Genomic DNA, 25994 nt, shown 5'->3' on the forward strand with positions numbered 1-25994 from the left:
CAGTAATCAGTGTCTCTATGATGGAAAAATATTAAAACACGAAAGACTGAGCAAGATGAGAATGTGTATGAGAGCTCTAGGAAACCCTAACTAGACACAAAATACAAAGACAGAACTGTGCCACGTTGAAATCGTGAATCTTTAATTCAACTTATAATTAAACTAATTCAGAATTACAAATTAACTTTTATCTTGAACTGAATTCTCAATACCAAAAGTCACTTCTCAAACACTGAGGAATGAAGCATTGCTGGCGCATTTAAGGCAAAACTAAATTCCGAACCAAATACTTTTAATTGGAAATTCAGAAGTATCTTATCTTGCTTTTTCTCCTAGCCAGCATGTCAAGACAAAAATAGAAACTGAATCTTCAGATTAAATCATTCGCAGACATAGATTCAAAGCTGTCTGATTCCGTGAGCAAGAAAAGGCAATAAACACAGAAAAAAAAATCTGGATTTTCATAAACTATTTACAAGCTTGTCTTCAGAAGGCAACTTTCCAGCTCTACCAAAGTTTCTTTGGGTTTTTAAACTAATATTTGATAAGAGCAAAGTTATTAGCAGTGTTTAGGCAAGTGATTGGCTGATACATTCTTGGTATTCTCTGAATCATTTAAAAAGTTTTCTTTTGTCATCTTTAAATTTTGCCAAAATTACTCACGACTAATGAAACTGAAAAGGTTAACACTACGTATCTTTGGAGGGAAAAGGCCTTCAAGTGACTTAAACACAAATGTCCTTAAAAGGGCATCTGTAAATCTGTTAGGAGAAAAAAACACTTAAAATGTAGCGAAGGAAGTACTTCAAAAAATATACTAAGAGTTTGACAAACCTGTTACATCTTACTTTAAATAAATCTTACATAAATGGAAATCTCAACCAAACATCTGGGCCTCCCCAGCCTCACAGAGCCTGCATAAATGAACTGAGCAGCTTGTCCTATATTGAGGCCTGTTTCCCACGTGCCCTCCGTCCTTCTTCTGGTCTCACCCCTGGACTGTGCCTCTGTCTTTCCCGGCGCTCCTGCCCCTTGCAACCCGGGTGCCACAATGACTTCTGGTTCCCGCACTTGCTGTGTGGTTGGCATAGACTTTCTTATTTGAAGGATGGAAGATGGGTGAGGGAGTTAGAAAATCCATGGCAGAAGGGCTGAGTGGCCTCTCTAGATGTAAATTACAATCATGGAACAAGATAATCTCCAAATAATGAAAGTCTCTACCACCAGCCCTTCCCTGACTCAATACACAGGCCCCCTAAGGGGTGGAGAGGGGGGCAGAAGTTAAGCCAGGTGAGTTCACGAAGAGCTCTGCACTGGAGCCAGGAACCGAGCTCCTCTGACACCCAGGCCTGTAATCCCGCGGCCGTCAGCCTTCCTCTCTTCAGGCACCAACGTGTCTGAACTTCAAGTCAAAAGACAGGCCTCAGTTTCTTCCTCGTGGATTCCTTAAGGCCCTGGCAAATGATGGCATGGAACTAGATACCTGTCTGTGTCCTTAATTTTTCCATGATTATTAAAAAAAAAAAAACCCTTTGTTTCCAAGGGGATGCCTTTTAACTCAACAGGCTAGTATATAGTGATCTAACTCCTAGGGCATCAATCAGCCCTGTTTGCTTAAAATTAAAAAGCTTCTAATATGTACCACAGGAAATTCATCCTTTGTTCAGACTTCCTGAGAGCCTGAAGCTCAGCAAAGCTTAGCCAGGGCTTCCAGAGGTTCAGAAGCCACCCTACAGGGGTCAGGGAGAAGGTGGTGCAGGAGAAGCAAACAATCCAAAATCATGCCAGTGAGAAATATCCCGAAAGGAGTGGGAAAAAGAGATGCCACTGAAGGAAATAAGAAAAGGGATATCCAGAAAGACAGGAGAACCAAGCCAGTGTAGTCTGAAGAAGCTGTGGGTGTTGAAGCAACAGTTACTACGGAGACGTCAGTAAGAAAGGCAAGTGATGACACTGCAGGAGAGGAGAGGCGGATGCGGGAGAAACGGGCAGCAGCTGAAAAAGTCTCCCGGAAGACAGAAGAGAAAGATCTTGTCCAGATCGCAGGTGAGGAAGGGAAGATGAATTAGGATGGCTGTGCAACCGTGAAAGCACAGCAGATGGCAGAGGTTGTCACTGTCACACAGGAGATGCCCTTTTCCACTAAGCATGAAGGCATACGGGCCTGGCTGAGGCTTCAGAGTAGGTGGTAGTTTTTAACTTCCACCACTGACAACACTGTAATCGTATGTACCTGCTGGTTTGTGTTCTTCTCATTACCGTGGTTAAAATATATCCAAGTAGGGAGTACAAGAGAGTGCATTTCCAAAGAAAGGTAAGCGAAACTCCGAGAAATAACCTGAACCCTTCTGTGCTGGGGGGGGTGGAATGGCTACGTGTGAACAGGGAAATGAAGAAATACCCAGTGAAGAGAAACCCTGCCCGGGGGGTTAGCAAGACGGGAGCAAGATGGGGGAGATTGTAAAGTGGAGACATCCGCATTGCTCAAATAGCTGACAAAGGTCCAAGAAACTGACGCAAACAACTGAAATCAGACCTTAAATAAGAGGCCTAGAGAATATGGAATAGAGGGCCGTGGTCAGGATGAGGTCAAAGAACAAGCTTTGGTGGAAAGATAGAATGGGAGAGAAATGAGACGGGGAGATGAAGAGGGGATGCGGAGAGTTAAGACAGGACAAGCAGAGTGCAGGGTGGGCTGTGACAGTGCTGCGAGCTGACCGGGTGCCGGGGGGTGGGCACGCCGAGCAACCGGGACGCCTGGTCTCGGCAGAGTCAGCATGGTGCCAGGGAAGGGACAGAGGAAAATGAGAGCAAGGGGCTGAAAACATATTTAAGAAAAAAAGAGGGCTTCCCTGGTGGCGCAGTGGTTGAGAATCCGCCTGCCAATGCAGGGGACACGGGTTCGAGCCCTGGTCTGGGAAGATCCCACATGCCGCGGAGCAACTGGGCCCGTGAGCCACAACTACTGAGCCTGCGCGTCTGGAGCCTGTGCTTCCGCAACAAGAGAGGCCGCAATAGTGAGAGGCCCGCGCACCGCGATGAAGAGTGGCCCCCGCTTGCCGCAACTAGAGAAAGCCCTCACACAGAGGCGAAGACCCAACACAGCCATACATACATACATACATACATACATACATACATACATACATACATAAATAAATAAAAAAGAAAAAAGAAAAAGAAAAGGGGGGTGTTGCAGACTGGCAGACAAGGGGCAAGATGGAACAAATATTGATCTGGAAGGGCTTCAAGGACGGAAGAGAATGACGATGGCTGGGCACAGACTAAGGGGAAGAAAGCCTAGTGAAGATGACGTCCCCGCATCCCAAGTCAAGGAAAGAGAAGCAGCTCACACTGAGAGGATGGGGAGGACGGTGGGGATGTCGAGGAGAAGGAAGATTCACACAAAGAACAATATTTACTCACCGGGCTTGGCCACTAGAAGAGTTTCTCATTTAAAAATTTTAAGATAAACTCATATAATCAAAACTCGCATTTATCTTAATGACGACCCTAAGGTACCATAAGATGCTAAAAAAAAAAATTGTGAAACATCAAAAAATGGACAAATAACTAAATTATTTCATTGATGTCCACTGTATCAGTTAAATATTTTAATGTTAGTAATCTATTTATGGTATATATCCTAATTCATTATAACCCCCAAAGTTTGTTAACTAGAATGCCCCATTCTCTAAACATTCAATAAGGCTAAAAATTTACTACATTTTTATATGCCTCAAAATGCCTAAAATAAAATTGAAAGTATAAATGAATAAAATTAAGAAGCTTTAATTTTTTAAGATGAAGTCTCTGCCTCCTTGACAAGTAAACTAGTATCAATTACTAAATTATTCTCCAATTTAAAAAATATATAATATATAAATTATTCTTACAAATGCTTCCTAATTTTCATTTGCTCAAGTATCTATTGAAAGTTTCAAAGAAGCCTATAGGGATTAAATAATGAAACTGATAAAAGCTGCAGGACGAATTCCGTAATCACAGTGAACACTGAAAAAGAGACTGAATATATGGCTATAAAGTGTTACAAATATATTAAAATCACTGTATGCATTACGGAAGAAGCTACTGCCCACAAATTTCTAATTGCATGCAAATCCTAATGTCTAATTCCATGCAAACATGCAAAATCTTTAATCTAAAATTAACACATGTAAAAAAGCAAGTTATACTCATTAATATACTTTAAAAAGTGATTTTCTTGAGGAATGCTTTAAAATAATTATCAAATATAAGTAAATATAAGTAAAACAAATATCAAAGAATATTTGTCCTTTCAGAAAGTTTTTTTGAGATCACCCAGATCAAAAGGGTAAATCTGAACAAATACTGTATATTATCACTATTTATGTTTGTTTGTAAGTATACAAAAGTGCTTTACACAAAAGTGACTCTAATAAATGTCACTGACTGACAATGGATGTCCCACAGTAAAACAGTATTATTTAGGCATACAACTTAAGAGTAAGAAAAGACAAATTAAGCATTAATGAACTAAGTATCAAACTACTTCACCTACTATTAAAAAGTCAGGGTAACAAAGGTCAAAGAACTGAGACACAAAAACCCAAAATTCATGCTATAACATCACGTCTACCAATTCCAATTACACAGCTCTAATCAATGAACTAAGTATAATAAAACAGAGATTAAGTGGACCAGATCAAAACAATTCTTTGATAATCTTCCAACACAAAGAACTGTGGTTCTAAGACCCAGCCCAATGCCTGTGAAGACTTTCCCAACCTCCCTCTCACCCTGGACTCCTCAAGGTTGCGCCCACTGTGGTTCCTCTCTCACTATTTTAGACGTGTCTTGGCTGCACTTCCACTGGAATCCATGAGCCCCGTTATTTCGTTCGTGTTGGTATTCTCAAAGCCTTAACGTGCTAACCACCGAACATCAGGTGATCGCTAACACTGCAGAAGTGAACCGAATGAGCAGCAGGAAGGGAAGCAGGGAGATAGGGCAGCAAAGCCAGTATGTGGAATTTCAAAAATGTTCCATCAGTTAAGAACCATCTTAATTTTGGCAAACAAATCATGACGGGATGTAGGCAAATTTTCCAGAAGGTTGGTTAATGTTGTCATACACTGCAGGCTCTCAACCTCTTTATGATTTCAAAGAAGGAACGTGCATTCAGTACACACTCTTTCCTTTCCACACACAGGTAACAGGCAAACATCCAGGAAAGTCACCAGGGTTTCCGGCACGTTGGCCACAGAGAAGTGAAACCTGACGCACAGGACAAGGTACAGAAGAGCCTGGAGAACGACGCTGAGGAGCCTGCACGCTGCTTCTAAAGAGTCTCATCAAAGATTTGTGAGCAGAGCAAGGAGTTATAAACGCAACATTTCAACACACGAACTCAACCAGGAAGGATTCTAGAAGAGCTGGAAAGAGTGACATGGCCCTTTAGACAAGTAAAGTAGCCTTAAAATAACAAATTGCATGAGGAAATCCAATGTTTGATTCCTTATGAATTTTCTGAAGAGGGGCTAGGATTCTTCAGACAGGCAAAGAAGTCTGGTCAACAACAGTTTAAAACATTTTCATACTAAACTGCAGAGGTGGATTTTTAAAAAGGAAGAGCCCTGGTCTTTACTGTTCAGTGCAAGTGTAATACATCACAGAAATCAATAACATGTCTGAAATGCAAATATATGTCTCCTCACAAAGGTTTAAGATACTGTTCCCTAATTACAGAAGCTAAGAATATCTTTACAGCATCATTTCTCTCTTGTATAAAGGAGTTACATTTGAAGTAGAAGATGTCCCAATAGCAACCCTAAGAAGCACAGAAGAAGGCAAAGCCCAAAGGACAAACTTGAACTCGGCAGAGCGGGAGGCAGCGGTCTGGGGTTTACCATGGTGTGAAGTGGGGGCAGCTGGAGGGGCATCTGCCCTGCACTGACTGGAAACACGACCGTGCGCATCCACTCCTGTCCATGCAATTTTCCAGTCAAAGGAAAGAAAGATACAGGCAACCACAAACGATGTAGGTGGTATTACAAGAGGCCTGGAAGAGCTTTTGTTCTTCCTCCCTCCCTCCCTTTTCCCTTCTTTCTCCCCTTCTTTCTAAGTATTTCCAGTGACAAGGTTCTGTGATTTAAAACGCAATCCTCAGAGACAGAATTGAGCGCTGTCTCTCTGTCCACACTCAGGGTCGGGGGCGGGGGGTAGGGGGCAGAGGGAAGCCAGGAAGGCCACAGGGACTCCACCTGGATGGTCTCTCACTCCATCCATCCAAGCATCCATCCACCCACCCACCTACCCATCCATCCACCCACATATCCATCCATCCATCCATCCATCCATCCGTCCACCCACATACCCATCTATCCATGCATTCACCCACCCACCCACATATCCATCCATCCATCCACCCACCCACCTACCCATCCATCCACCCACATATCCATCCATCCATCCACCCATCCATCCACCCACCCATCTATCCATGCATCCACCCACCCATCAATCCATCCATCCATCCAAGCATCCATCCACCCACCCACCCACATATCTATCCATCCATCCATCCATCCATCCATCCACCCCATCCATCCATCCATCCATCCACCCACCCACCCACATATCCACCCATCCATCCACCCACCCCCCTACCCATCCATCCACCCATCCATCCACCCACATATCCATCCATCCAGCCAGCCAGCCAGCCGCCCCGCCTTGACACCTGGGGCAAATCAGCAGCTGTCTTCTCTCTAGTCCGTTCTGTGTGTTCAGCTTGTACTTTTACCTTGAAAATAACCAATTGTGAAGATTACTACCCTCCTAGAGAATCCATGGTGAATCCTCACTTCCCTCCTACTCAAAGTCCCGCTCCTGGTTTCAGAGCTCTCCGGGACCCGGCCTCACCTCGACAGCCTGGCTTCCGTTCCAATCCCAGCCACGCCGACAGCTCATACTGACATTTCCTTTCTGTGAACTAGGGGAACCAGGAGTCCACGCCACAGGGTTTAACGTTTCACTGCTCTAGATAGACTCTTTCTCCCTTCGTGAGCAGGAATAAAATTGCTAGCTTCTTTTTACCCCCGCCCAGTGCCCAGAGATACACAGTAGAAATTCAATACATTAAAAAAATGGATCAGAGTTCTGTTGTTAGGAAATAGTCATTCCCAAAGTCATCTGTGTCATAAACACTAATATCTGCATTGTATATTTTATGTTCTTACTGTAAGTGGCAGATTACATGAGAGAAGACGGCTACCCTCACGTGCTGCTGGAGCGAAGGTCAATGGTGCAACCGCTGGAAGAACTCGGTATAAACTTGCAGCACTGACCGTGCGCGGCCCTGGGGCTCATCACTGCCATCCTCAGGCACGTGCAAAAGGGAGATTCTTGCATGTGTGCACCAGGAAACATACACAGGAACATCACGGAAGCACTGTTTGTAACAGCAAACAACTGTACACAACCAGTAGCACGTAACGAGAACCGGATAGTATACACACGTAGTATGTAATACTACACATACACACGCATATCTACATATTGAATACTAGATATATAAAGAATAAAGCATAGCCACACACACCAACATGTGACGACATTTACGTAAGTTCAAAAATGCAAAAGCAAACAACAGATTTATTCAGAAATGTATACAGATTTGGAGAAAACTCTAAAGAAAAGCAAAGGAACAATACACACAAATTCAGGACATGGTGACCTCTGAAGGAAGGGAGTGGCAGAAGTGTGTCAAAGGTGAGTGGTGGATATGAGAGCATCTGTCCTATTCTTTATATCTAACATATGCCCCATAAAATCTTTCATAAATATTTACTATTTCCTTAAAAATGAGTGAAAACTGTTCACCTCTGCAATAGCTGTTGCAAGTATACTGATCCCATACGAAATTAAAAAAATAATAATAATAATAAGAGGACACTGGGGTTTTGCTGGTCTCGACACAGAAAAGACGCCAGGGCTGCAGAGTAAAATGGGAAGCCTACAGGCAGGTGTGAACAACAATGACCTTCCCTGAAAAAGGGACGTAAAACTGTACGATGTCAAACACACGCTGGGGCAGAAAGGCAAGTGCTTTCGAGACCAGAGGCGAGTAGACCCGTCAGGGCAGTGACCCTTCCTGGGCTCGGGCTGGGGCAGGGCCTGGCCAGGTGAGCTGGGGCAGGTCCACGGACCTGAGGAACCCAGACAGAGTCAGGACTGGAGAGCAGAGCTGATGCTAGAATGATACCAATACAACGTGTGGATTTTACATAGGACATCAATCCTCTAAGTTTACCTATTTCACTTTTTTTTTTTATTCTCCAGTAAATAAAGTTCACTTCAGTTTTCTTTCATTTATTGCCAGTATGGCTCTCTACATTAACGAAAACCTCCCCCTAACCTTGCCTGCCGTTTACCGACTTTACTAGGCAGTGCATTCTGTGAGCCTGGTTTCCTTCTGCAGCGCCTGCAGCTCAGGATACAACATGTAGCCACACGTCCAGTTAGGAGCCATGGTGACAACTCAAACCTGCCTCTAAAAACCTAGAGCTGTGAAAGCTTTTCTAAGATCATTCTAGTCATTACTGAATCTGGGTGAACAAAACCAGCTGAATTTTAAAAGTGATATTAAAACTAAAAAATGATTTCCACCAGGTTTTGCACTTAATGCAAGTGTTTACAGTACAATTTTTATTCTTTCCCATCGTTCTCAACTTAAGATTGTCATGACCCAATCATTCAGGACGTACTTTTCTCTATTTATTCTTCACAGAGTATAATTTTACATGGATTTATATAATTAAAGTCATCTTACCTGCACTTTTTTTAAAGCTACTGGTACTCCATCCAGGAGACAGGCTGCTCTATAAACTTCACTAAATTGCCCGCGACCGATTTTCTTTTCTATTCGGAAGTTGGCTAATGTGTTATAGCCCATATCCGGTCGTAAGGCCTTCTGTAATTAAAAAAGTCAGAAAAGTTTTCAATCACACAATATACACACAATCATTGACTGTCTTCACATAAGTAGGTGATTTCTACGGTAAACCTGCAGACAGCCATTCACTCGACAAGTATTTATCGAACTATTCATATTATATTAAAATACACACATATACATATAAATCCACTTAGTCCAACCTGCCAACTAATGTATGAAAATCTTCTAAACTTCATGACAATCATTTAAGTTCTACCAAGAACAATTCCAGTGGCAGTGAGTTTACCACCTCATCATTAAGGTTTTTTTAAAAAGACGTAATTTTGTAAAAGCAGTTTTGGGTTCACAGCACTATTCAGAGGAAGGTGCAGAGGTCCCCCATGCGCCCCCTGCTCCCACACGTGCACTGCTTTCCCCGTTACCAACACCCCCCCCCAGAGTGGGACTTTCGTTACAACTGATGAACCTGCACTGACACATCATTATCACCCAAAGCCCGTGGTTTACGTTAGGGTTCACTCTGGGTGTCGTACATTCTATGGGTTTGGGCAAATGTATAATGACATGTATCCATAATTGCAGTATCATATAGTATACTTTCACTGCCCTAAAAATCCTCTATACTCTGCCTATTCATCCCTCCCTCCCCACTAACCCCCAGCAGCCACTGACTTTTTACGGTACCCATAGTTTTGCTTTTACCAGAATGTCACATAGTTAGAACCATACAGTATGTAGTCTTTCAGATTGGCCTCTGTCACTTAGTACATAATTACATTTTTAAACAATATTTTTTTGTTGTTTGTGGAAAATGTCATTTCTTTTTGAAACTAACACTTCTTAGTACTTACTACGCATCAGGCACTGTACTAGCTGCTAGGGAAACAGAGGTGCATCAGAAATGCTTCTGCTCTGAAAGAGCTTACACAGGTACAGGGACGGGGCTCTCAACGGTGCTGAGAAAGAATTATAGGTGCTGGGAGGCAGCACCACAGCCGTCCCCATTTGGAGGCAAATCCCAGCTCCTTATATGTTTTATCCACTGTCCTAGTTCTTTCGTTCATTGTTTACAGACTCATTCATTCGTTCAACCAGTCATAGGACAGACCTGAACTGAACACCCACTAGGATCCAACACTGTCTGCTGCTGAGGTTACCACACATATCCAAGGAATACTGCCTTTTAAGCTCCTCGTGACACTCATAATCTATCCGTAGCAATCTACCTATAAAAATATAACAATAGTTTGGCCATCATAGGCCCTTTTATCTTCTCTTTTTTGGCTAAACACACATGGGCCTCTCCCAGATTCCTGGATTACTGATAAGTACACTCTTCTTGGCCTTTTACCACTCTGCTCACATCCTTCTGGACCTACTCTACTCTGAGCCGACTCGGAGTAAACATGACATTCTTGTGGGGCCTGACCGGGCACCCTCTAGTAAGACTGAACATGAAATACCTATTAATGCAAGCAAAGGGTGCACTGGTTCCTAAACCCACTAAAGTAATTTGAACTCTTAGTCCCTCAAACAAACCTTAGTTAAGGCTGATGACCCCATGACTTAACGTAAAAGGCTATTTTGACATATGGGCATTACATTAACCCCTAATTCATGTTACCTTGTTCATTTTACTACATCTATCATGCTAGCAAAAACTCTAAAATTCTGCTCAAGTTTCACTGTCATTCAAATGCAATGTTTCTCAAAAAGAGAAAAAAGGTAGCAATAGTTTCTACTCTTGTGCATTGCTTTTCTTTCTTCGGAAAGTCCAAAATATTGTCAAGAAAAATACCACTCTTCCTTTAAGACATGCAAAATAATCAGAATACAAATTTCGCAAATTCATTATATAAATATAAAACCATAAATAATTGTTAGAGTAACAATAGTAACATTACTACAATAATAAAAGGTTCTGTTTTGGTACCTACAACTTAACAGGTCCTATAAATTAGTACTTCATATGCCATCTAATTCAATTCTCATGACAATCCTATAAGGCAGATGTTATCAAACCAAATCTATGTCTAGCTGATTCCCAATCCCCAATTCCCAAGTATAGGCTTTGCTATACTGCCAGGTTACTAAACAAAGTCACCTACAATGTGATACAACATTATGGGACCCTACATGATGATCCACAGTATTTTCAAGTTCAATTTTCAATTTCAGGCCTTTTGATGAAAAAACAAAACTGGGACTAGAAACATGTATGTCAAAAATGAAAATAAAAATAAAAATAAAAATAAAATTATAAAATAAAGGGAGACGACTTGCCACTCTGTTCATATATAAGATTTCTTTTTGTGGTCATTGAGATGAATTTATAATGAAGTGTCACTGTGACACCTACTTAACAAAGGAAACTTACAAAGCCTCACTTCTCAGATATATTCAGTGGATATTAGCAACTTTTTTAGTTTCCTTAACTTTGTTTCATTTAACGAGGAGAGACTTTTTAAATTGTCCAGGCTTTTCTAAAACATCTTTTTTTTTATTTTTTAATTTACACACTAGGATAGTCTGCAACATCTGAGAAATAGGTTTTCTTCCTCTCCCCGAAATGTACAGACCACTCCTTCTCGCCATGAAAACCTGTCAATCTCAACAGGGAAATACAGCTTCATCATTAGGAACAGTATCACGCAATCCATATACTTTCAACCTGACTGGGAATTCCATCTTCCGTCTGCACAAGAACTGACAAATATTAGCGTGAACTGCTAAGGCAGTGTGACAACCGCATGCTGAGAGCAAAGTCTCACTAATGTGTCTTGGCATGCAGGTTTGTAATCACACATTTACATATGCAATGACCTACATTTGCATGTCAGATCACACACTGTCTCGGTTTATTAAGGCTGGGCACCTCCCTGTGCTTGGCGGCCAGAGCGGGCGAGAGAGGGCCAGAGGGCGGTGTTTTTTGGCAGTTGAGGGATGAACTGCCACCAAGGATTAAGTTGATATGGCCTGAGCATTAGACACTTCATTAGACGTAATCTGTTTAACAGTGGGCAGTGTATGTAAACTTCACAGCCCATTTGCGGCACCTTTTCCCCCCATGGCCTTTCTTCAAAGGGCAGTGCGGGTGAGTGACAGCTTGTCTCATCTGCTCCCATGTCCTGTCACCCAGTGTAGACGTGCAGAGCTGACATGAGAAGGAGCATAGCTGCACATCTCCGACTAACCCCCGTCTCTGTGCCACGCTGCAATTTGTATAAAAATAAGCCTGTGTAGGATGAGGTCTCCTTTAAGAGATCGCCAGGCAGGTAATACATGTACTTTGGTAATGATTCTCTGATACTGTATTCAATGCCACACTTCATTTTGATGAGTTATGCCCATAGCAGCACTGTATGAGGTGCTTAAAATAAAAAAGATGGTATCAAATCAGTGCCCACGCAAGTAAAGAACTATTTTTAGGAAAGAGCTATATTCTCTTTTATGGACGATGTCCAATTCCCCATATTCTTTAGCTTAGCATTTGAGTCATAATGGGAATAAAATAACCCAGCAAAATAATGAGATTCAAATCAGTATAAAATGTAAACCAAATAAAATCACTTAAATTGCCTTTCCGTGCTCTCATTCTGGTGCATGAACTGGGTCTCAGTCTCTGCAGTCCCTTAATGACCAGGGTATTTGTCTGAGCCGCACAAAAATGGCTTTTGGATTTGATGTGAGTCATTTAAAGGATTTTCAACTTTTATGAAAGTAAAAAGCTACTCTGTTTCTTCCGTAACACACTGACGCCTCACCTACGACAGGGGCTCTCTCAGTCACCTTGCACCCGCCCTGGGCCTCCCCACCAACCACACCGTTTGTCCCCGAACGCGCCTAGAGCTCTGGCCCCTCCGTGCAAGGCGTCTGTGGGTCCCAGGCCTTCTGAGCAACCACGCTCCTCGCACCTGGCCAGCCACAGCTCATCTTGGAGACTGACTTGCCAGCCCTTCTCAGGAACCGTCCTCAGCTCACCAGGAGGCCTTACTTGCTCCTGCCCCTGGGCCTGCACAGCAACGGACAGCAGCCAACTCTCCAAACAGCTGTGCAAACTCAGGCACTGAGCTAGGTTCCGGATCTCACTGGATTTTAATTATTTGTTTACACGTATATATTTCTCCCTCCGAACACAGAGTTTCTCAAAGACAGAAACTAAGTTTTATCTTTGTGTCCAGATGCCATGAAGGCAGCTCAACATGAAACAGACAATAAATATTTACTAAATAAGTGAATGTAGCTGAAAGAACTTAATGAATATAAAAGTTCTAAGTGCATCCGCATGACTGTAACCAGGGAGAAGCTCCCAGCAGGTCTGAGGGGCAAGCTCCATGGGGAGCGGGGAAGCTCCAGACCTGCGAGTGGACGCTGTCTCTGCCAGTGACAGCTTCCCGACAGGTGAGACAGAGGCTCCCCTTGCACCCCCAGCAGGATGGGGGAGCTTAGTGCGAATTCACTGCCCTCTGAGGGCAGTACAACAAGCCCTGAACCTGTGCTCTGAGGCCGGACCTGGGCCAGGTGGTACAGAAGAATCCACTGAGTTCCCAGAAAGCCCCACAGAAACGGCACAGGTTCTGGAGTCAGTGAGCAAGGCCTGGGCTTGAAACCCCAGTTCTAACACCCAGTATCTTTCTCAGCTGGGCCAGGTGGTACAGAAGAATCCACTGAGTTCCCAGAAAGCCCCACAGAAACGGCACAGGTTCTGGAGTCAGTGAGCAAGGCCTGGGCTCGAAACCCCAGTTCTAACGCCCAGTATCTTTCTCAGCTGGGCCAGCTACCCAAACCTTGTTTCCCACTTCTCTAGCACAGGGGTGAACCCCCACAAAGAACTGTGCGTGAGTGTCCCCTGGGACAGAGCCCAGCTCACGCACGCGCTCACAGTCACCTACGCCCCCTCCCCCAGGGGTGCCAGCGCTAACAGCCTGCCACCGACCCTCTCTCCCCACAGGCTCTGGATTTGTACAGCCTCCTGCATGTCCTCAGGTTTTCAAGACTGAAATTCTTTAGTCTTGACCTCAATTTTCTTCTTTGGTCCTCTTCCTCTGGCTGAAACTGGAGTTTGTCTGTATCTACAGCTAGGCTTCCCATATACCTGCCGCATCCTTACTAGGGTCTCTGAGTACCGCCCTGCCTTGGGCTCTGCCTTCCAACCAGGACACCCCAGTTATCACGTGGACTGTCTTCCTGATTCATGAATGAACACAGCCTGACCCCTCGGGTGTAAGGCTCCTTGGTGCCATACACTAGAGCCAACTAAAATTATTCTGCCCGAAGGCCTCCTAATTGTTGTGGGGGAGCATGCAATAAACAAAAGCACATGTGGCGGCAATTCAGCTATCGGGGTGGAACATGCTCACAGTAAAGTTTAAAGTCGCAGGCAAAGTGAAGACAATAACTGCTTGAAAGCCCATAAACCCTACAAGTTTGAAGCTGCAAGCTCTTCATGACAAAACAAACTGAGAAAGGGTGTGACTGATTCAGCACAGGGTAGCTTCTAAAATTACTAAATAAAGACTACATACCCCATACAAGAATTTTCAAACAGATTCATTTTTGGAATAAGTCTCAAAATATAACTAATTAACATGAATAACATAACTGTAAGCCTACATGTTGTTTTGATATTGTTATTGTTTTATTGTTTGTTTTTATTGTTATTTTATTTCTTAATTACTAACTATAAGACACCCACAACTCCTTAAATAAAGGACACAATTAAAACAGATGTTGGAAGCATCTGCATTACATTTTTGTGGTAAATTATGTTTAGTCTCTTGAAATATGTGAATCTGCAAGTTATACTACAAAAGAATCCTAAAATCTCAGAAACATTAAATACTCAAAATCACATATGACAACTAAAAAAAATCAAACTCTAGAGCGAAGGAAGCTTTTTATAATACCTAAAGTGTTCTGCATTCTCATTAATGAAATCTCTTGTTGATCTGAATGCACTTTAATTACATACCGCCAGATCTTACTAACTAATTGGGATTAACTTCTACGTGTCAGTCTGTTAACTGCTTCCTTCACATAAATACTTTTCATTTTAAAATAAAATTCCTTCTGCTGTGCCACAGGCTCATACTATCACAGGTGCAACCTCGTTAAACGATTAATAATTTCCCATGACTAAATTAATTTAATTTCCTTTAAATTTGAAGGCAAGAACATTTAATGAGCAATAAGATAATTCGGGGTACCATTATGGTGATAACTCTCTCTGGGGAAATTAGAAGTGTCACAGCATGGACTCAACAGACTCCCCAGAGAGAAAATTATGTCCTGATAATTCCTAGAGGTATTGTTATCAATGATCTAATATACAAGCCAGTATTAATTGCAATATTTAACATCATTAATATGGTTTTCACTGTTACTGCAAATTCACCTCTTACTGGTGATTTTCATATTACCAATTACGTAATCTAATAAATTATATTTATGTTAACATTATTACATTTCTCAAAAATTTAAAAGTTACAAAACTTCAAAATGCCCTTCAATTTTATTTGGCAATAAAGCTCATGCCATGTATGATCTTTAAAGAGATATTACTCACCTCCAAACTACACAAACTAGAACATCCTTTTGACAATATCTAACATAAAGCTGTTATACATTATTTTCTACAAACCTCACCAGAAATAAAAAAAAAAAACACATATTAAAAACAAAAACAAAACACCACATGTGCCAGCAGAGTCTAATTAGTCACGCTTCTTCCCATTTGAAAAATGATCTCCCTAAAATTTCTTTAACTATTTCAAAAGTAACCTATTCCTAAAGACACTAAGTGTCTGAGATTTACATCAGTTGGAACAATATGCCATTAATCATTATAACTGGCTTTTTATCAAACAAAGGAGAGAATTCACTACAGCATAAGAAAAATGAGTGATCAAATACAACCAATTATCTAGTTAAACATTTATAAGACCCCAGTATTTGTATCATTTAATCATCATTAGTTATACTACCCAGCATAATCACTATATCCAAATTATGTAACCAGAAGTACTGATGACCTTCCCCAGCATTTCATGAGTAGGATAATGACGAAGACACTCCCATCTGCCCCATGAGCACCACCAGCCATACCTGGTAAAATTAAATATGGCAAGCAAAAGCCTTTCCCTGAGAGAAACAGAGACAGACACAAGTAGAGGGGAGAGGTTTTCTACAATGTATTCATTTATTCCTCAGTTATTAATAGAGGAGGGAGATTAAACAAATACATAATCCAAAACAATAAAAAGACAATAAGCAAATACATAATAGTATCTAATATTTAAGCACTATGCAGAGAAATAAAATAGAGTGATATGATGGAAAATGAGTGGATGGTTATTTTAGAGTGGGTAATTCTGGGATGACCTTGGTGAGAAGGTGACGTTTATGGTGAGATTAAAAGACCCAAAGGAAAAAAAAGGGCAGAAAGAAAACCTGGAGAACATGTCTCAAGGAAAGAATGAGCTGGGTGTGTTGAAGGAATGCTGGCTGGAGGATGGAGAACAAGGGCGATGGGGTGAGGAACAAGGTTGGAGGTGAGCATGACAAAACCGCACGGCACTCTGACAGCACCAGGGAGGGACGTGGGTCTCCAGCAGGGAAGCACGGTACTGCGAGCTAACACACATTTTACAGGGACAGCTCACGACGCAGGTGGGGAAGGAATGGAGAGGAGGACGAGTAAAGCAAGAGTGGAAGCAGGGAGGCTGGACAGGAGGAAGTGGACCCGACCTGACTGCTACAGGGAGGTGCAAACAGCAGACGGAATCAGGATATGATCTTGAGGTGGAGGCAAAGGAGCTGCTGAGGAAATGAGTATGAGGAGAGAGGGGCAGAGAGAAATCAAGGATAAATCATGGACCTGGGGCTTGAGCACCTCGATGGATAGTGATGCCACTGACCGGGATAATAAACAAGGCTAACGAAGCAGCAGTGTGGGCAGAAGGCAGGTAATAAAAATGTAATACAGGATATAAGACGACACAGAACCAACCACTGGCAGAGAAACCTGTGCTCCAAGAGCATCACCGGCAGAGCGTCGTCATCGTCACCCTCATCCTCATCCCCATCATCGGGGTTCTTTCTACGTGCCAAGCACAATACTAGAAGCTCCATAGCTCATAGGAGGTAAAAACTATGATTCCTCTAATTTATTGATAAGAAAAGTGAAGCATACAGATGTTCAATAACCTGTCCTCCATCACACAGCCAGAAAGTGGGGCATCCAAGAATTCACCCCAGGCAATCCGACTTCAGGGCTCAGGCCCTGAACCACCCCACTAAACAGTCAGCGCTTCTGATTCCTCCCAGCTCCCCCACGTGTTCCTCCCCATATAAATTCGGGTGTCCACAGGGCTCCATCCTCAGCCTTCTCTTCTCACTTGGCTCATCACTCTGGGCCACGTAACCCATCGTTCCATCTCTCCCATCTGTTGGTTCTGGAAGTTAGTGTTGAGTTGAACTGATCCGTGGTGCTCCCCTAACCCTCTACTGGATACCCTATCAGAACTCTCCTAGAAATTCCTCCTCCTCCATCCCCCTCTTCTCCTACACTGAATGATATCCAGTCAAGGAAAAAAAATAAATAAAAGGAATGCATAATTAAATGTATTCTACATAACTGTTCCTGGAAAAAGAAGTGCTTATCAAAATTTCTAAATCTGATGAATATTTGTTTTATGAATATTTAGTGAGAAAGATGTATGAAACATAACCACAGTCATATGAAAAAGTCGTAATATTCACATAATAATAATATAAAGGGAGACAAAATATAAAGGTAGGCTAAATGTAAAATGACACAACCGAATTCTAACAAACATATTAGAATCTATACATTCAATGCTGCCCTTCAAACAAGCACCGTGAGAGGATATGGACTTACTCCAGGAAGGCTTCCAATACTGAAAATATGTTTGAAATTCCTCCTTGGATTGTAATCAGTTTGTGAATCACATGAAAATTACTGGTCTCATTTAAGAAGATATCTCATTTTGATCGAAAGAAGAATACCAAGACTATCTACTTTTTTCACCAAGTACATACTTGGCTCCAAAGGATTTCTGAATCTTCCAAATAGTACTTTCACCCTCAAAAATGGAACAATTTTCATTACTGTATTTATTAAAACTATATTTCAGGCTCTGAATGCAATTCCAAATAGAACTGGGAAACTGTTTTGATTAATGTCGACCTCATCTTTGCCCACATCAGACTATTCAAACAGAAACTTCCAAGAGAGCAGATGAGAGAATCCTTACCGTATTCCCATTCTTTTAAAAATCATCTAAATTTCTCAAGGCATTTCCTTTAAAATTTAAGGAACACTTACCCCTAAATATGTAAATATGAACAACCAATCTAAATTCAAAACTCAACTAAGCTTTAAATATTTTGATATCACTTCTCATCTGACAGATTTCTTATTATTCTATATTGCCACACAGTCTTTTCCTAAAATAACTCAAGTAACTAAAATCTATACAACATAATATAATTAGATTGATCAATATTTAGCTTTCACTTAGAGATTAATTCATTCATCCAACAAATATTTATTGAGTACCCATGACCTACTACTCATTGATATAAAGCATGATCTACAGAAGTGAACACTGCACTGGTGGTATAGCATATTCTGATTTGTTAGAAGCATACTAGTGTAAGAAATTACCCAGTAATCATTATTTTTCTGAGAGTAATCTTGTTGTCTTCCAAATTACATGTTTCCTCTAGGATAACACTTTCCTTAGGGCCTCTACCATGTAGTTCATCCACATTATAATGAGCCTTTATGCTATTAGGTTCCATTAGGGACTAAATCTCCTTGAATGGCTCCTGAGACCATTACTTCAGCATCTGAGATTTGGAGCTGAAAGAGAACATGGTATAAGCAAGACACGACTGAATCTGTGTCCAAAATAGGGAAAGACACAAAATGCAGCTGGAGAAGAAAGAGGCGACCAGATGATGCAAGACCCTCTACGTCACACAAGGAAATGCAGAATCCACCCTAAGAGCCATTAGGAAGTGATACAATAAAAAGTACACTTTGGAAAGATGACTTTCGCTACAATGTAAAGAATGAACTAGAAATGGTAAAATGAGAGGTAAAGAGATCAGTTCAGAAGCTTCTGCAATAATCCAGGCAAAAGGTGGCAGTAATCTAAATAAACTACAGTAGTTACAGTCAGGGTGTAGAGAATTAGCAGATTCAAGAGCTATTTAGGGAGTAAAATCAAGACAAGAGGAGAACTGCCTAAATATAAAGTATGCGATTCGCTTGTTTGTAGTTTGGACGACTAGGTGGACGGTGCTAATAGTCACAGGCAAAAGGACAATCTTGGGCAGGAAATAATAAATTCCATCTTGAAGACTAGGAGCTTGAGGTACCTATAAAAATATCAAGAGTCATGGTGATTGAGAAGAACAGACTGGCCAGGAAACGGATGAGGAGCTTTTTCTGTGAAACTAAAGAGTGAGACAGACCCGGAGCCAATCCCAGCCCCGCCACTTACTGGCTACATGAGTTAGTTCATTGGTCTGAGCCTCAGTCTCTTCATTTGTGAAGTGTGACAGATAAAGCCTCCTACGGCTTGCTTTAGGAATAAATGAAACACACATTCACAACGCTTCGTACAGGGTGGGCGCGCTGTAAGAACTCAATCCGCAGCAGGTGCTGGTAGCAGCAGCAGGGCTACTGCCCTGGACAAAAGCCAGGAGCCAGGGGCCAAGTGTCCAACTAGTGCGAGGGGCCATGAGGAGGCCAGGAGACAACAGCGACAGGGAAGGTGAACGCCCTTTCTTCGGGTGGCAGAGCCTCGACGCAGCAGGTTTCAGCCCTCCCTACCCCAAGAACAAGGAGGAATCGTGGTCTGGAAGAGGCTCTGTGGATGGACAGGCTGCCATCCGACCCCCGATCCTCACGGCGTGGGGTTATTAGAGAGCCAGCAGCCGCCACTGAGAGGGTGACGGCAAACAGTGTCCTTGGGGGAAAGAGGTCTGTTCCAGTTAAACCAAGGAGGTGAAAAAAAGTCCATAAGAAATGGAGGATGTGGGGTTTTTTTTAATAAACCATTTAATATATATTTACTTTTGTATATAGACTGTTACCCAAGAAAAACAAAAATGGTAAATTAAGAGTTCAGACATCTTAGACCACACCTGACTTCTGGGCTCACAAAGATGTGGAAACCTGTCCTGGAGAAAATTTCTTTCTTTTTCTCTGAGCTCTTCTTCCCTGCTTCAGTGCAGGCTGGTCTCTCACACCTCGGTCTAACAAAGCGTTGCCAAGAATGGCTTCCTATCGTATTTTTGATGTAGGTACCAAGGCACAGGCCACTGTTTGAACTTGTGCCAGGAAGAGAAATTCCAAAGACATTTATGTGTCTTAATATTCATTTAAAAGGTGGTGCTTGAAAAGATGGAGAATGGGTTGATCTGACACCCAGTTTGTCTTCAACAAGCATTTACTGAATGCCTACTACGTGCCCTAGGTACCACTCCGGGGTCTCGGGATGAAGCTTATACTCTAGGGAAAGCAGACAATGAAAAAGTGAAAAGGCGATCAATTCTACGCAGAAAAATATGGCAGCAAAGGCTTACTGGGTGGGTGTGAAGGTTCAATTTTCATTAAATGATCAAAGAAGGTGATAGTTAAATATACCCTGGAAGATGATGAGTTAGTAAGCCGATGAGAAACTACTCGAAGGTTTTAAACAGACACAATTTGACTGAAATTTTGTATTTTACATTTAAGGTTTATATAACTTTTATTGAGAGCAGGCTGAAGGGAGGCAAGGATGGAAGCTGGGAAGCTACTGAAATAAGTTATGTGAAAAAGTAAAATTACTTTGACCACAGTAGTAGCAGCAGAGGAGGCAAGAAGTATCCCAATTCTAACTGTATGTTAAAGATGGAGCTGTGGGGTCTGGGAACAGGTGAGACACAACACGAGAGAGCTGGAAGAAGCCAGGGACGTCTCCAGGAGCTTCAGCCTGAGCAAGGGAAGGACGGACCTGCCACCAACTGTGATAGAGAGGCCTGCAGACAGAAGGGTTGGGGGGCACCATTCAGAGTTCAGCTTCACACGTGCTCGCTTTGAGACACACAAATTTGAGGTCAAGCAGGCAACTGGATACATGAGTCTGCAATTCAGGACAGAGGTCCAGGTTGAGATATAAATGTGAGAGTCACCAGCATATGGATCATATTCAGAATCACGAAACTGGAAGAGATCTCCAAGCAGGGATATAGATAGAAAGAGGTCTCAAGCCTTGAAGCCCTCCATTGTTAAGAGGTCCAGGAGGTGAGGAGAAATCAGCAAAGGATGGACCAGTAAGACGAGAAAAACAAGGTTCTTGGAAGCTGAGCAATGAACAGGTTTCAAAGAAGAGGGTACGATCGACTACTGAACGCAGCTGATGAGCCACGGAGGCTGAGGCCTGAGAGCTGACCAGGGACTGAGCACCTGCACATGACCGGGACCTTGACAAGGCAGGCTAGCCGGGAGGGTGGGGAGAAGGCTTCACTGGAGCACACTTCAGAGAGTGAAGGGGGAAATGGGAGACAAACCTGCAAATAAAGCTAAGAATTAGCAATAAAAGGCAGCAGAGAAATAGGTTAACAGCTGGAGAAAAGAAGGACTTTAAAAGCTGGTTTTGGGTTTGGACTTGTTTTGGTTTTGAGATAGGCTGCGACAGGGGACCCTCTACCTGACCCTCTACCTCTTACTTGCAACTGGGCAACAGGATGTAAAGAAACCATAAGGGACTAAAAATAACTGCACGCATGTGCAGTCAGGCAGTTATGAACAATAAGATACACAAAGGCCACAAACCAACGGCCCCTTCTGAGGTGCCAGGAGCAAAAGCAGGGTCCTGCACAAGATCCCTGCACACAGCACCACCCAGAGGGCGAGCAGACCACCTAAGCCAGGCCTCCTGACAGACCTACCCCGCCCTCAGCCCGTTTAATGAACCAGCTCAAGCCCCCTCGGGGAGCAAGCAAGGGCACCTAATGCTCGTTTTCACCCCCCAGCCCCACCCCCCAGCGGCACGAGTCTCAATAAAGCCTTGCCTGAATCTCTCATCTGGCCTCTTACCAATTTCTATTGATTAAAGAGTCCAAGGACCTGAGCAGGTCACGGTTTGTTGTTTAGATGGAAGAGAGAACCACACGATGGCGTGCTAGTGAAGGGCCTGCAGAGAGGGGCAAACAGGAGCAGGGGGTGGATGGGATCCGGTGGTCAGGGGCGCGCTGGCCTTGGGCACAGTGTGGCTGGTTCATCTGGTGACAGAAAAGGCCAGTCATGTGACTACGTGTCTGGGAGAAGTCGGTGGAAGTTCTCTTCTGATTGTTTCGGTTTTTTAAGCTTAACGGGAAGCAAGGGCATCAGCTAAGTGTGAGGATGGGGGAGATAGTGCTGGGGGTTTGAGGAGAGCAGAGATACGAGATGTCACTGAGGGGAGAGGGAGTGAAGGGGCCAACAACACGACTGCTGGGCAGCTGAGGTTTACTTGAGGTTCACAGTCATGAACTGAAACTGTGGCAGGAGCCCTCTTTCCTCAGAACAGCCACTGCTCATTCTCCTGTGCCTGAAGTCATTCAATGAAGCAAACTACCAAAAGGAGAACGTCACACCTAAATTTCTACAGAGAATTCAAAACACACAAGCTGTACTCAGTGCTACTTATAACAAACAGCTTGGCAAAATCAATTTATCAAAAGAAGTAAACTACGTGATGACCCGTATTTCATAAAGTAATTCTGTAAGATGAGCTAAAGACCGGGGACGGTAACACAACCATCACGTCCAAAACCCATCCCACTCAACACAGTCCACGGGGGCAACGGCGCTCTGGCCCCCAGAGCGCCCAGATCACTACCCCAAACATGCTGCAAGGTCACCTTCATCTCATCCCTACACTTCGCTTCACAGGGATGCAAACGCACAGGGGGCCTGCAGTTTGGGCCACCAGGAAGCTTAAAGGAATGGTTGATCTACCTTACTGCTTGGGTTGGAAGACTCCCAGACAAGGTTCTCATACCTTCCAAGCAATAAAAACGAGGAACGTCTATTTTCCTACCTGTAGATCTGAGAAGCTTTCCCTCTTTCACAGGTAGCCAAAGTGTTACACTAGATATCTTCAAATTTGCAAATAAAAATTATAACGTAAGTCCTGGTGATTATCATAATTAAAACTAATCCTCCCTTCTAATCACTCCCATAAATTCTTAAAATTGTGCTCTGATTATAATTGTTTTATATTTATCTTTATGATAAAAAGTGAATGTACCATAGTGCTCTTCACTCAATGATCAGAAATCAAAATACTCAAAAAATGTTAGTTGTAAACTTCCATTGTTTAAAATTAGTCTCATACTAAAATATTTTAGTAAGTATTTTCCTATTTCTCTGTCACCACCTTTATATAGTCTGAATTTTCTTTTTTAAATTAAGCTAAATCCATTGTTCCACCAACAAGAGTCCAACAGGATACAAATCTAGTCAAAACATCTTCCAGTACTTTCTGGCTTTAGTAGAAGGAATCAAAGGAAAAAGGGAAGGAAAAGGAAGCTGATAGAAAAAAAATTTCCCTAAGTTCAAGAGAATGACAATACACACAAAAAAATTAATAGAGATACATAAATCTCACATCCTAAAGCTTAAAAAAAAAGGAACTCACACAGTACTAAAAAAAAGGAACTCTCACAGTAATATGTGAGACCACATATTACACATTACGGGGTTAGAGTATTCATCTCGGAACAAGAAAAAGAAAGATATGCCAAGAATATACATCACTTGTCATTATACAGGGGATTGGTATTTGACACTTGGAAAGCTGACTTCGTTTTCTGTTTATGTCCAGACACGTATTAGCATCACAAAAGTAGGAGTCACTCAGCTAACCATATGTTGCCGTATCACCCCGTTATTCAGGCCAATGGTGTGGAACACAACAAAAGAAGGTTGTCAGCCCCTAGCAGAGCCTGTCCTTTGCCAGCCTTTAAAAATCATGCTACTGAGAGCAGTAACATTTTTCAAAGACTTAATAAGCAATAACGCCTGTAAACTCTTGTCAGGTAATCTCACACCATCAGTCTGGACGCAGAGACAGGAAAAACCCTCCCTCTTTCCCCCACCCCTGGGAGCAGCAGCAGGAGGCAGAGATGAAGGGAACTGTGTGAAAAGAGATGCAGAACCACGGACATGGTTCTGAAATGTATGCTGCATGGTCCCAGGAAACCATGACTTTCCTGGCCATGACTTTCCTGGCTGGTGAGTCAGTAGAAGGCAAAAATGAAAGTGCTCATTTTTTTTTTCCTTTGAAATTTAGGACTGTTCAAAACAGAATTTCAAAATCATGACATGAACTACCTAATTTTAGAAGTGCTTCTTTTACTGTCTTCACTAGAAACAATATAATACGGTCCCATAGTATCTATGTATGTGTGTAAAACTAGCACTAAGATACGTCTGTATCTAATAGATAGAAACTGCTTACTATAATCTTGGTAATTTATGACCATACACAAAATATAGATGGTAGATCTAAAAAAACAAAAAACAATCATCTTGAAATTAAAATATTGGTCTTACTCTAAGCTCTAAAGGTTCTCTTTCCTGAATACGGTACAGAGAATTCAGACGGGTGTAACAAAGAAAACAATGTAAAATTCAATTGGGTGAAGGGCTAATTTAAACATGTTCATTTGAAGGCGTCCCTGGTTGGTTTCAATCACACATTCTTATTGAGCCCCTGCTTCATGTGGGGAGCTGCAGTATCACAGGACATCCAAAGAAAGTAAGACACAGTCTAAATCCTCAAGGAGAGTTTAACCCAATAGCAAAGATAAGGAATATGCCCATGTAAAATGACACAAAGGCCTCAGAAACACCAGAAGAGACATACAAAGGAGGCACCATCACGTTTCCAAGGAAAAAATATTACATTCACAAAATCAGAAAAAGCTTCATAGTGGAGATGGCATTTTAGATGGTCCTTGAAGGGTGGGCAGGATTTCAAAAATTGGAGAGGGGGATAAGGGCACAAGATGAATAAAGTCACAGAGGCAGAAAAGACAGTTTATTCTGGAGGCAGTATTTCCTGCACTGTGCCTCACAGACATGGATTCTGAGAGAAGCCAATAAATGTGCTTAAACAGAAAGGATCCCTTGGTCAAATAAGTCTGGAAAACACTACCCCCCGAAACCCCCTCCAGGAAATTCACAGTGTACCCTAATAATACAGGGAAGGCTCTGAGAAAGTACTGTCATGAAGCAGCTGTGTAAACCCTAGTCTCCCAAACTTATCTGACTACGGAACTCATTTGAAAGAACATCTATAACAGACCAATTACAAGTACTGAAATTGAATCTGTGACTTAAAAACTCCCAACAAACGAAAGTCCAGGACCAGATGGCTTCACAGGCAAGTTCTACCAAATATTTAGAGATGAGTTAACACCTATCCTTCTGAAACTATTCCAAAAAACCTGCAGAGGAAGGAACACTCCCAAACTCATTCTATGAGGCCACCATCACTCTGATACCAACACCAGAGAAAGATACCACGGAAGTACATCTACCAATTCTTCACTTCCAGAATTACGATCAAGCAAAATTGGGACAGGGCTAGCACAGTAAATTTGGAACACTGTAGAAGGCCTCCAACACCAAACTGAAAAAACATGGTATTTATTAATAACAACAACAGAAATGAACTGCTGCCTCTGTGCAGGGATGAATGTTATTTTAGACACGTCATCATACATTGGGCTTTAGGGCAAGCACCCACAGTGAACACAGCATGCTAGGCAACTAACTTCTATAGTGTGTGTACGTGTTTTGCTGAAACATTCCTTTAACTTCATTTCATGTTATAAAAAAACGAGCAACTACGTAACAGGGGAAACGCATTGCTACTCAGGGAAAATAAGAAAAGTGACAGTAACAGAAGGCAGTCGTGGGCAACGCAGGACCAGCCAGAGCAGAGACAGGCACTAGACACACAGGCGCCGCCTTGCCTTTTCT

At 42.4% G+C, this 25994-nt stretch overlaps 1 protein-coding gene across 13 annotated transcripts in view; it reads right to left on the reverse strand.

Annotated features, from left to right (window-relative positions):
* The window catches only part of NEK7 (NIMA related kinase 7), a 145718-nt gene that overhangs the window by 66782 nt on the left and 52942 nt on the right, over nt 1-25994 (reverse strand). For 10 of the 13 annotated variants that reach the window (XR_014253617.1, XM_082425758.1, XM_082425748.1 and 7 more), the window contains one exon: nt 8816-8956. The exons of the other annotated variants lie outside the window; for them this stretch is intronic. Coding sequence is in view for 9 of the 10 variants with exons in the window: in XM_082425758.1 (XP_082281884.1) it covers nt 8816-8956 (141 nt within the window). In the remaining variant the exon portion in view is untranslated. The remainder of the gene's footprint in view (nt 1-8815; nt 8957-25994) is intronic. 13 annotated transcript variants of the gene reach the window in all.

The sequence above is a fragment of the Balaenoptera physalus genome (assembly GCF_965194825.1).
Source record: "Balaenoptera physalus genome assembly, chromosome: 1".
Lineage (NCBI taxonomy): Eukaryota > Metazoa > Chordata > Mammalia > Artiodactyla > Balaenopteridae > Balaenoptera > Balaenoptera physalus.